This window comes from Anomaloglossus baeobatrachus, chromosome 6 (assembly GCF_048569485.1).
Source record: "Anomaloglossus baeobatrachus isolate aAnoBae1 chromosome 6, aAnoBae1.hap1, whole genome shotgun sequence".
Classification (NCBI taxonomy): Eukaryota; Metazoa; Chordata; class Amphibia; order Anura; family Aromobatidae; genus Anomaloglossus; species Anomaloglossus baeobatrachus.
This window is the reverse complement of record NC_134358.1, coordinates 561,050,764-561,063,364: the sequence shown is the minus strand read 5'-3', so window position 1 is coordinate 561,063,364 and position 12,601 is coordinate 561,050,764. Positions and strand designations below refer to the sequence as shown.

The window sequence follows — 12,601 nt, the reverse complement described above, 5'->3', positions numbered from 1 at the left end:
CACAATGGGGGCTCTTTGATAACTACAGTACAGTGAAATATGGAGTAGATTCTGCAAAGACTACAGTGAAACATGGCGGTGCTTCTGTGATGTCTATTGTGAAGCACGATGTGGGCTCTGTGATGTCTATAGTGATTCATGGAGGAGGCTCTGTGATGCCTACAGTGAAGCATGGTGGTGGCTCGGTGATGTCTAGTATGAAGCATGTTGGTGGCTTGGTGATGCCTACAGTGAAGCATGGTGGTGGTTCGGTGATGCTCTGTGACTGCTTTCCTTCCTCTCACACTGGAAATCTGTAGATTGTTGTTTACAAGATTGATTCAGTCAGACGTCAGGAAACTCTAGGAGCAAACCTCATGTCTTCATTGTTCTTAATTCTTTGGTTTATTATGTAGTTGTAAATTTTGCTAATAAACCGAACTTCCAATATTTGGGGGGGGGGGGGGGGCGGATGATTCATTTTGATTGCAGATGTGTATGAGTTTATTATGTGTGAATATGGTGGAAGGTGCAGTACTGAGAATGGCCACTACACTGTGTGCAGAGCGAGCGCTGATTGGCTAATAATTGATCTTTGCAGCCCGATCTGATCATGATCAGCCGTCCTAAGACTAGGTGATGGCTGTATCCGTCCTCACAGCCGACTCTGGGCACAGATCTGTGCCATCCGCTCACACCCCGCAGAGTGGAGCTCCTGCCAGTGTAATGTTTGCAGGTATCAGGATAATCCCCTCTAATTAGTGTTTACCGTAATTATTTTATCCTGCCGCTTAGTAAGTGGAGCGGACCCAAAAATTTGAATATTTAGGCCACAGTCACTGTATGGTGCAACAAAGTATAAATCCACAGAGAATAGAGCAGCCTTTCCCGCAGCGTCGTGTGTGGCGCTGGCACAAGGTGACGCCGTTTGTTTCACTGTTGTCTTTGGCAGAACTTCAGATTTTTCGATTTCACAAGTCGTTACTTTCCTTCCAGTCTTTATTCAGCTTGAGAACAATGCAAGGTGACACGGCGGAGATTAGACGGGAAACTGCGGCCGCGCACAATGGGGGAGCTGAACCGCTGCAGCCTTATCAATTCACCGGGAGCGGAGTGCCAATGTCCATGGGGGCAAGAATGCACAATGGGGGCAACGTCCGGAATCCACAGGGCCATCGTCTATAGGCATCTCTCAGTACTAAATACATAAAACTCAAGAAGTTTAGAAATAAAACTTTCTAATGTCCTTTTATATTTCTACTAGCTGTGCTACCCGGCGTTCCCCGTCATAGTAACGGTCTCTCTGTCTCTCTCTCCCAGTCTCTGTCTGTCTCAGTCTCGGTCTCTGTTCCCCCGTCGTCGGTCTCTGTCTCTGTTCCCCCGTCGTCGGTCTCGGTCTCTGTTCCCCCGTCGTCAGTCTCTGTCTCTGTTCCCCCTTGGTCGATCTCTGTCTCTGTTCCCCCGTCGTCAATCTCTGTCTCTGTTCCCCCGTCGTCAATCTCTGTCTCTGTTCCCCCGTCGTCAATCTCTGTCTCTGTTCCCCCGTCGTCGATCTCTGTCTCTGTTCCCCCTTGGTCGGTCTCTGTCTCTGTTCCCCCGTCGTCGATCTCTGTCTCTGTTCCCCCGTCGTCGGTCTCTGTCTCTGTTCCCCCTTGGTCGGTCTCTCTCTGTTCCCCCTTGGTCGGTCTCTGTCTCTGTTCCCCCGTCGTCGATCTCTGTCTCTGTTCCCCCGTCGTCGATCTCTGTTCTCTGTTCCCCCGTCGTCGGTCTCGGTCTCTGTTCCCCCGTCGTCGATCTCTGTCTCTGTTGCCCCGTCGTCGATCTCTGTTCCCCCGTCGTCAATCTCTGTCTCTGTTCCCCCGTCGTCAATGTCTCTCTCTGTTCCCCCTTGGTCGGTCTCTGTCTCTGTTCCCCCGTCGTCGATCTCTGTCTCTGTTCCCCCGTCGTCGATCTCTGTCTCTGTTCCCCCGTCGTCGGTCTCTGTCTCTGTTCCCCCGTCGTCGGTCTCGGTCTCTGTTCCCCCGTCGTCGGTCTCGGTCTCTGTTCCCCCGTCGTCGGTCTCGGTCTCTGTTCCCCCGTCGTCGGTCTCGGTCTCTGTTCCCCCGTCGTCTGTCTCGGTCTCTGTTCCCCCGTCGTCGGTCTCGGTCTCTGTTCCCCCGTCGTCGGTCTCGGTCTCTGTTCCCCCGTCGTCGGTCTCGGTCTCTGTTCCCCCGTCGTCGGTCTCGGTCTCTGTTCCCCCGTCGTCGGTCTCGGTCTCTGTTCCCCCGTCGTCGGTCTCGGTCTCTGTTCCCCCGTCGTCGGTCTCGGTCTCTGTTCCCCCGTCGTCGGTCTCGGTCTCGGTTCCCCCGTCGTCGGTCTCGGTCTCGGTTCCCCCGTCGTCGGTCTCGGTCTCCCCAGCGACATCTTATTACCTTACACAGAAGCTTCTTATGCTAACAATTTATTTTGTTCCTATAACAACCAATCACAGCTGCTATTAATGACCTGTAGCTTGCAGCTCCATTGACTTTAATGGAGGCAGGTTTGATGGAGAGTAACTGTAAAGCACGGGGTTAAATTTTCCCGTTCAAACATAGTCTATGATGCTCCCTGAGTCACATGAGGCGTCTGTGCAAAATTTCGTGATTGTAAATGCGACGGTGCAGATTCCTTTAGCGGACACACACACACACACACACACACACACACACACACACACACACACACACACACACACATATATATATACTCTCACACACTCACACACACACACACACACACCTTGCTATATTAGAGTACTCCTCAACTTCAAGATCTCTGCTTTCTGTCAATCATTAAGGACCCTCGTGTTTGCATTCAGAGCCACTAAATCTGTACGTAGTTATAGCCAATCTAGCAACGCTCTGTGAGCTAAAAACATCCATCAGCAGCTGCACATAGCTCTATAATGTGTTACAATGTATCGCTGGAGTCTGGAATGTTCAGTTTATCCAGACCTATTACAATTGTATCCATTTCGAGAGCAGATCCAGATCTGGAAGAGATTTCTACATCTGAATGGAAACCAGAGTATTTTGAAAATGCTAAGTAATTAAAACCTAAAGTTATGGAAAACCCCCCAAAAGTTGTATTAGGTACATAAAAAATAGTATTATACTTGTTATACACAGACAAGCAAAAGGGTAACAATGTTCTGAACTCTTGACTTTCAGAGCTCCATATCTCTCATCCTCTACAGCGCTGAGCGTGAGACGACCTTTCATTTTATAGACAACCATCTTGGCTTCTCATACATAAATGTGACTTGCAGCTATTTAGTATATTTATTAGTTATGCTGATTATTGTCATGGGGGCTTTATCAGAGTAAATAAGTAAATAACATCCAATCCCTGTACTTTCAGCAAAATATCAGTGTTACGGTCGCCAAGGAGCCAACATCCGGGAGTGACCCACTGGCCCGTACTCCCCTGGAGGAGCTGACCCCTATACAGGGATTGTCAGGCATAGCCCCAGGGTACCTAAATGCACGACTGCAAAGGTCAGTGGTGTCAGCTCTTACAGACGGGTAGTGTCAGCTCTTACGGATGTGGTGGCACAGACGTGGTAGCTCGAAGGTAGTGGAAGCTCAGAAATGTCAGCACGGAGGTGGTGGTAGCTCAGGCATGGCAGCACGGAGTGGTGGTAGCTCAGGCATGGCAGCACGGAGGTGGTGGTAGCTCAGACATGGCAGCACGGAGGTGGTGGTAGCTCAGGCATGGCAGCACGGAGGTGGTGGAAGCTCAGACGTGGCAGCACGGAGGTGGTGGGTAGCTCAGGCATGGCAGCACAGAGGTGGTGGAAGCTCAGACGTGGCAGCACGGAGGTGGTGGTAGCTCAGGCATGGCAGCACGGAGGTGGTGGTAGCTCAGGCATGGCAGCACGGAGGTGATGGTAGCGCAGACGTGGTAGCACGGAGGTGGTGGAAGCTCAGGCATGGCAGCACGGAGGTGGTGGAAGCTCAGACGTGGTAGCACGGAGGTGGTGGAAGCTCAGGCATGGCAGCACGGAGGTGGTGGTAGCTTAGACTTGGCAGCACGGAGGTGGTGGTAGCGGAGACTTGGCAGCACGGAGGTGGTGTTAGCTGAGACGTAGTAACACAGAGGTGGTGGTAGCTGAGACGTGGAAGCATGGAGGTGGTGGTAGCAGACTGTAGGAAGAGACACTCCTAGCTGGTATAGGTAACTGGTACTAGAACACAAGACGCAAGACTAGACACAATGACGGGTACTGGACCTGAGAACTAGCAATGCACTATGGATAGGCAATGTTGCTCAGGCGCCTCTCCCTAAGTGGAGGCAGTCTTTAATACCTTCAGGCTGATATCTAACCTCAAGGATCACTTCCGGGTAATGGGACGCCAGACCTTTAAGAAAGGGAGTGTGGCTGCGCGTGCGCCCTATGGGCACTCCCAGTAGGCCTGCGGTGTGGCCTGGAAGCAGGAGGAGGCCGCAGCAGACCCCAGTGCCAGGAACTGGGTGCATGGCACCAGCGGGCAGGTGAGGAGAGTGGCACCCTCGTTGCAGCCTGGGAGCAGGAGCGTGCGGGGGTGCCACGCCGGACTGAGGGCTACAGTCAGTCTGCCCTTGATATTTTTTTTGGTAGAAAAATGTCTTCTTTGCTGCACTTGTTGATACCAGGCCAGCTGCCAATCGCTCGCCTTACTGTCAGTGCAGGTGCACTAACACCTGCCTGCTGCCATTCCTGAGCAAGCTCTGTGCTTACGTTGAACTAATCCCTTAGCTGAATCTTCTTTAAGAGATGGTCCTGGCACTTGCTGACAGTCTTGGGCATCCTGGAGAATTTTTTTCATTGCAATTAAACTTCTTTCTTTAAGATTCTTGATGATCCGACAAATAGATAATTTAAGGGCAATCTTACAAGTAGCAATGTCCTTGCCTGTAAAGCTCTTCTGATAGAAAGCAATGATGACTTTTTGAGTTTTTTTTTTAATGTAACACAGGTAACGGAAAAATACAATAATTTCAAGCTCGTTTTATCGCAACCAGTCTGCGGTTATAATTCTGTCATGATTGAATTATATCAGCTGCGTTGTCCACGAGAAGATCATGAAATAAAGAAAACAGCATCATTTTGTGTCAAGGCTGAAATACAGTGGAATTTTTTTTTTGCTTTGATTAAATCATTGCAAGGAATGACTACACTTTTTTTTTTTTACAACTATTTGAATCACTTTTCATAATAATATACAATAATACATACATATGTGTAATATACATAATAGATAATATTTGTTTTGAAAGTCTGAAAACTTTTGGCTATAGCTGCATAGTATGTACACAATTCGCAGCAGAATAGTGAGTGCAGCTCTGGAGTATAATACATGATGTAACTCGGGATCAGTAATGTAATTTATGTACACAGTGACTGCACCAGCAGAATAGTGAGTGCAGCTCTGGAGTATAATACAGGCTGTAACTCAGGATCAGTAATGTATGTACATGGTGACTGCACCAGCAGAATAGTGAGTGCAGCTCTGGAGTATAATGCAGGATGTAACTCAGGATCAGTAATGTAATATATGTACACAGTGACTGCACCAGCAGAATAGTGAGTGCAGCTCTGGAGTATAATACAGGAGGTAACTCAGGATCAGTAATGTAATGTATGTACACAGTGACTGCAGCAGCAGAATAGTGAGTGCAGCTCTGGAGTATAATACAGGAGGTAACTCAGGATCAGTAATGTAATGTATGTACACAGTGACTGCACCAGCAGAATAGTGAGTGCAGCTCTGGAGTATAATACAGGAGGTAACTCAGGATCAGTAATGTAATGTATGTACACAGTGACTGCAGCAGCAGAATAGTGAGTGCAGCTCTGGAGTATAATACAGGAGGTAACTCAGGATCAGTAATGTAATGTATGTACACAGTGACTGCAGCAGCAGAATAGTGAGTGCAGCTCTGGAGTATAATACAGGAGGTAACTCAGGATCAGTAATGTAATGTATGTACACAGTGACTGCAGCAGCAGAATAGTGAGTGCAGCTCTGGAGTATAATACAGGAGGTAACTCAGGATCAGTAATGTAATGTATGTACACAGTGACTGCAGCAGCAGAATAGTGAGTGCAGCTCTGGAGTATAATACAGGAGGTAACTCAGGATCAGTAATGTAATGTATGTACACAGTGACTGCAGCAGCAGAATAGTGAGTGCAGCTCTGGAGTATAATACAGGAGGTAACTCCGGATCAGTAATGTAATGTATGTATACAGTGACTGCACCAGCAGAATAGTGAGTGCAGCTCTGGAGTATAATACAGGAGGTAACTCCGGATCAGTAATGTATGTACACAGTGACTGCACCAGCAGAATAGTGAGTGCAGCTCTGGAGTATAATACAGGAGGTAACTCCGGATCAGTAATGTATGTATACAGTGACTGCACCAGCAGAATAGTGAGTGCAGCTCTGGAGTATAATACAGGAGGTAACTCCGGATCAGTAATGTATGTACACAGTGACTGCATGGGCCATTTCTTAGGTTTCGTCAGGACAATGGTTATTTTTAATAGTTTTTTTTATAGCTTTATATGTGAATATTTTCTCTGTAATTTTGGAGGATAAAGACATTTTTGAAAATATAATTAATTGGCTAAATTAATATTCGAATTTCAGACCGTTATGATATATCTATAGATATGAGATAGATGCCTAATACATATGGGACCCTCCAATCACCAGGGCCCTTAGGGAATGTGCATATGGATTAGGACTTGATGCAGAAGTTTCTGCATCTCCCGGAAAGAAAAGCGCAGATTTCTGCTTCGTGTTTTGGGTGCAAAATTTTCCCATTCATTAGAATAGTGCGCGGTGTAATAGCAGTGATGGGCGCACAAATATACGGTAGCTGTTTGTATTTTGTCTTAAATACAACTTGTCCTGTTATCATATGTAACTAATCCAGACTAGTGCGGGCAACCTAGCCGAGCAAACAAAGGAAACGTGGTATTTCCGTCTGCCTGCCCGGTGTGTGTACAAGACGCCTGCAGATATGATTGCGCTCCTCCAATGTGACCCGAGAACGTCGCCACAGTCTAGTGTTCTCCATCAGCCTTACTTATACAGACGCAGAACAGCTTAATGAGCTGTATAAACTTGTGCTCATTAATGTCAGAGCAGAAACTCAATGCATTCATCTAACAAACCTGCTAAATCAATCAGATACATATTACTGCCCCTATGTAGAAGAATATAACTACTATAATACTGCCCCTATGTACAAGAATACAACTACTATAATACTGCCCCCTATGTACAAGAATACAACTACTATAATACTGCCTCCTATGTACAAGAATATAACTACTATAATACTGCCCCTATGTACAAGAAGATAACTACTATAATACTGCCCCTATGTACAAGAATATAACTACTATAATACTGCCGCTATGTACAAGAATATAACTACTATAATACTGCCTCCTATGTACAAGAATATAACTACTATAATACTGCTCCTATGTACAAGAATATAACTACTATAATACTGCCCCTATATACAAGAATATATCTACTATAATACTGCCCCCTATGTACAAGAATACAACTACTATAATACTGCTCCTATGTACAAGAATACAACTACTATAATACTGCCTCCTATGTACAAGAATATAACTAGTATAATACTGCCCCTATGTACAAGAATATAACTACTATAATACTGCCCCTATGTACAAGAATATAACTACTATAATACTGCCCCTATCTACAAGAATATAACAACTATAATACTGTCCCCTATGTACAAGAATATAACTACTATAATACTGCCCCCTATGTACAAGAATATATCTACTATAATACTGCCTCTATGTACAAGAATATAACTACTATAATACTGCCCCTATGTACAAGAATATAACTACTACAATACTGCTCCTATGTACAAGAATATAACTACTATAATACTGCTCCTATGTACAGGAATATAACTACTATAATACTGCCCCTATATACAAGAATATAACTACTATAATACTGCTCCTATGTACAAGAATATATCTACTATAATACCGCTCCTATGTACAAGAATATAACTACTATAATACTGCCCCCTATGTACAGGAATATAACTACTATAATACTGCCCCTATCTACAAGAATATAACTACTATAATACTGCTCCTATGTACAAGAATATAACTACTATAATACTGCCCCTATGTACAAGAATATAACTACTATAATACTGCCCCTATCTACAAGAATATAACTACTACAATACTGCTCCTATGTACAAGAATATAACTACTATAATACTGCCCCTATGTACAATAATATAACTACTATAATACTGCTCCTATGTACAAGAATATAACTGCTATAATACTGCTCCTATGTACAGGAATATAACTACTATAATACTGCTCCTATGTACAAGAATATAACTGCTATAATACTGCTCCTATGTACAGGAATATAACTACTATAATACTGCTATGTACAGGAATATAACTACTATAATACTGCTCCTATGTACAAGAATATAACTGCTATAATACTGCCCCTATGTACAAGAATATAATTACTATAATACTGCTCCTATGTACAAGAATATAACTACTATAATACTGCCCCTATGTACAAGAATATAACTACTATAATACTGCCTCCTATGTACAAGAATATAACTAGTATAATACTGCCCCTATGTACAAGAATATAACTACTATAATACTGCCCCTATGTACAAGAATATAACTACTATAATACTGCCCCTATGTACAAGAATATAACTACTATAATACTGCTCCTATCTACAAGAATATAACTACTATAATACTGTCCCCTATGTACAAGAATATAATTACTATAATACTGCCCCCTATGTACAAGAATATATCTACTATAATACTGCCCCTATGTACAAGAATATAACTACTATAATACTGCCCCTATATACAAGAATATAACTACTATAATACTGCCCCCTATGTACAAGAATATATCTACTATAATACCGCTCCTATGTACAAGAATATAACTACTATAATACTGCCCCCTATGTACAGGAATATAACTACTATAATACTGCCCCTATGTACAAGAATATAACTACTATAATACTGCTCCTATGTACAAGAATATAACTGCTATAATACTGCCCCCTTATATTGTAGAATGCAGTTTTTTCTTTTTGGATGTTATTTCGCTCTCGTGCGGTATAGCTGCTTGTTGCGCGGCTGGTAATACTGCAGGTTGTGTTTGTCTTGCTTCTCGCTTCCTGTGATTTATTCCCAGGCTCTGATTGTGGAGACGGAAACAATATTTCCCTGTGTTGTGGATGTTGTGTCTGGAGCAGCCGAGAAATCCTGTTACCTGTGATCACTGGAGGGGAAATTTGGGGAAGGGGCAGCAGTTTGGTGGGTTTTTAGAAATTGTGTGCTGCTGTATGTAAACCTATCATGTGTGATACTCTCTGCTGAGCTGTGTATCTAAGCTGATCATGTGTGGTACTGTTTGCTGAGCATTAGATCTAATCCTCAGTGTCTGTACAGTACATAGCAGGAGGGTTGGAGGGGTCTGGAGTTGCAGTGGGCACAAGTTCCCAATGGTGGTAATAATAAAGCCCCAGCCATTATGCCCAACCACATAAAAATGGCCACTAGACTGCACAGTACCAGAAGGTCTTCATGTCAGGTCTGCATTAAAAATTAATATACCCCCTTCATTCCGCAGCATAACAAGTCTGAAGCTAGCATCCCCTGAAGAGGCAGCTGAGGCCTCTTCTGACCGGTGATGTCATCATTCCCAGTGATGCTATGCAGTGATGTCATCATTCCCAGTAATGCTATGCAGTGATGTCATCATTCCCAGTAATGCTATGCAGTGATGTCATCATTCCCAGTAATGCTATGCAGTGATGTCATCATTCCCAGTGATGCTCTGCATTGATGTCATCATTCCCAGTGATGCTCTGCAGTGACGTCATCTTTCTCAGTGATGCTATGCAGTGATGTCGTCATTCCCAGTGATGCTATGCAGTGACGTCATCTTTCTCAGTGATGCTATGCAGTGATGTCGTCATTCTCAGTGATGCTATGCAGTGATGTCATTATTCTCAGTGATGCTATGCAGTAATGTCATTATTCTCAGTGATGCTATGCAGTGATGTCATTATTCTCAGTGATGCTATGCAGTGACGTCATCTTTCTCAGTGATGCTATGCAGTGATGTCGTCATTCTCAGTGATGCTATGCAGTGATGTCATTATTCTCAGTGATGCTATGCAGTGATGTCATCATTCCCAGTGATGCTATGCAGTGATGTCATCATTCCCAGTAATGCTATGCAGTGATGTCATCATTCCCAGTAATGCTATGCAGTGATGTCATCATTCCCAGTAATGCTATGCTGTGATGTCATCATGCTGTCTGTGCCAATACTCGGACACCCTGTGCGTGTTCCTGACAGCGTGTTTGCCAGCAGCCTAAAGCGACCTATTACCTACCGTATGGGGGATACAAAGCAGGTCGGGAGCTTGTGCTGAAGCGCAGGTTTCGCTGCAGGTGGTCCTGTGAACAGGGCAGATGTCAGATACACCACTGAGACCTTTCGTCCTATAACTGGTTGATGGGAGGCGCTTGCTATTTTTTGGGTTTCCCGGCCATGATTTCGGGCCGTCTCGGCATTGTGGCTGATTTGCCTTCTCCAGTCCTGGGTTGTGTCTGATGTTGGAGTTGGATCTTGGTGTCTGACTTCCATGTAGATTTCTGCATCTCTTCAGCGGTCTCCTCCAGGCCAGGACGTTGGCGTCTAGTGGCCATGTGTGTACAGGGTGCTCGGCAGCGGCAGGCTCAGGTTGTGGTTACGCCATCTCCGTCATAAATTCTCGGATTATGGAATATGTTTAATCAACAGAAGAAGAGCTAAAGAGAAATCCCAGAAGAATTACTGCAAATATGAAAGCGTGGAATATGGGCCCCACACACGGGCCTGGCTCCTCCCGGGCCCCACACACTGGCCTGGCTCCTCCCGGGCCCCACACACGGGCCTGGCTCCTCCCGGGCCCCACACACGGGCCTGGCTCCTCCCGGGCCCCACACACGGGCCTGGCTCCTCCCGGGCCCCACACACGGGCCTGGCTCCTCCCGGGCCCCACACACTGGCCTGGCTCCTCCCGGGCCCCACACACATGGGCCTGGCTCCTCCCGGGCCCCACACACATGGGCCTGGCTCCTCCCGGGCCCCACACACATGGGCCTGGCTCCTCCCGGGACACACACACACGGGCCTGGCTCCTCCCGGGACACACACACACGGGCCTGGCTCCTCCCGGGCCCCACACACGGGCCTGGCTCCTCCCGGGCCCCACACACGGGCCTGGCTCCTCCCGGGCCCCACACACATGGGCCTGGCTCCTCCCGGGCCCCACACACATGGGCCTGGCTCCTCCCGGGCCCCACACACATGGGCCTGGCTCCTCCCGGGCCCCACACACATGGGCCTGGCTCCTCCCGGGACACACACACACGGGCCTGGCTCCTCCTGGGCCACACACACACGGGCCTGGCTCCTCCCGGGCCCCACACACATGGGCCTGGCTCCTCCCGGGCCCCACACACTGGCCTGGCTCCTCCCGGGACACACACAGGGGCCTGGCTCCTCCCGGGACACACACACATGGGCCTGGCTCCTCCCGGGACACACACACATGGGCCTGGCTCCTCCCGGGACACACACACATGGGCCTGGCTCCTCCCGGGACACACACACATGGGCCTGGCTCCTCCCGGGACACACACACATGGGCCTGGCTCCTCCCGGGACACACACACATGGGCCTGGCTCCTCCCGGGCCCCACACACATGGGCCTGGCTCCTCCCGGGAAACACACACATGGGCCTGGCTCCTCCTGGGCCACACACTGCTCTTCGTGGTGCTGTTTGGAGATCTCGTTGGTCTTCGTGGTGCTGTTTGGAGATCTCGTTGGTTTTCGTGGTGCTGTTTGGAGATCTCCTTGGTCTTCGTGGTGCTGTTTGGAGATCTCCTTGGTTTTCGTGGTGCTGTTTGGAGATCTCCTTGGTTTTCGTGGTGCTGTTTGGAGATCTCCTTGGTCTTCGTGGTTTTCTTTCATTAGTGTTGCCTCTTTCTGAATGGTGTTGCAGCCTCTGTGGCTCTCAGAAATGGTGTGTATATAATGACAGACGCCGGAACACTTAGATTGCACACAGGTGGACTCCCTGTCCCTAAGTATGTGACTTATGATGGTAATTTCTTGCTTCCTAAATGTTTAGGGGCCTTATAGCAAAAGGGGTGAATACAATTGCTCATGGCACTTTTTTATTTATTTTATCCCATTCATTTTAATTTTTGCCTATATTTTTCTCACTTCACTTCCCCACCGTAGACTATTTAGTGCTGATGTATCACACACAAATCCAGTACAAAAATATTTGAACACAAGTTGTAATGCAACAAAATGGGTAAAAAGCCAAGGGGGTGAATACTTTTGCATGGCACTGTAGATAGATGAATAAATAGATGGATCCATATCCTTGCAGATGTGGGGAGCAGATTCCCTGAACATCTTCAAGGTCTCTGATTCATTATCTGCAGCGATTTATCATCATTT

The 12,601-nt window shown here is 46.6% G+C and overlaps 1 protein-coding gene across 1 annotated transcript in view; it reads left to right on the top strand.

Annotated features, from left to right (window-relative positions):
• CRPPA (CDP-L-ribitol pyrophosphorylase A) overlaps positions 1–12,601 on the top strand; it is a 130,007-nt gene that overhangs the window by 68,772 nt on the left and 48,634 nt on the right. Inside the window, exon 6 of the mRNA XM_075316169.1 lies at positions 2,985–3,045. Within this exon, the coding sequence (XP_075172284.1) occupies positions 2,985–3,045 (61 nt within the window). The remainder of the gene's footprint in view (positions 1–2,984; positions 3,046–12,601) is intronic.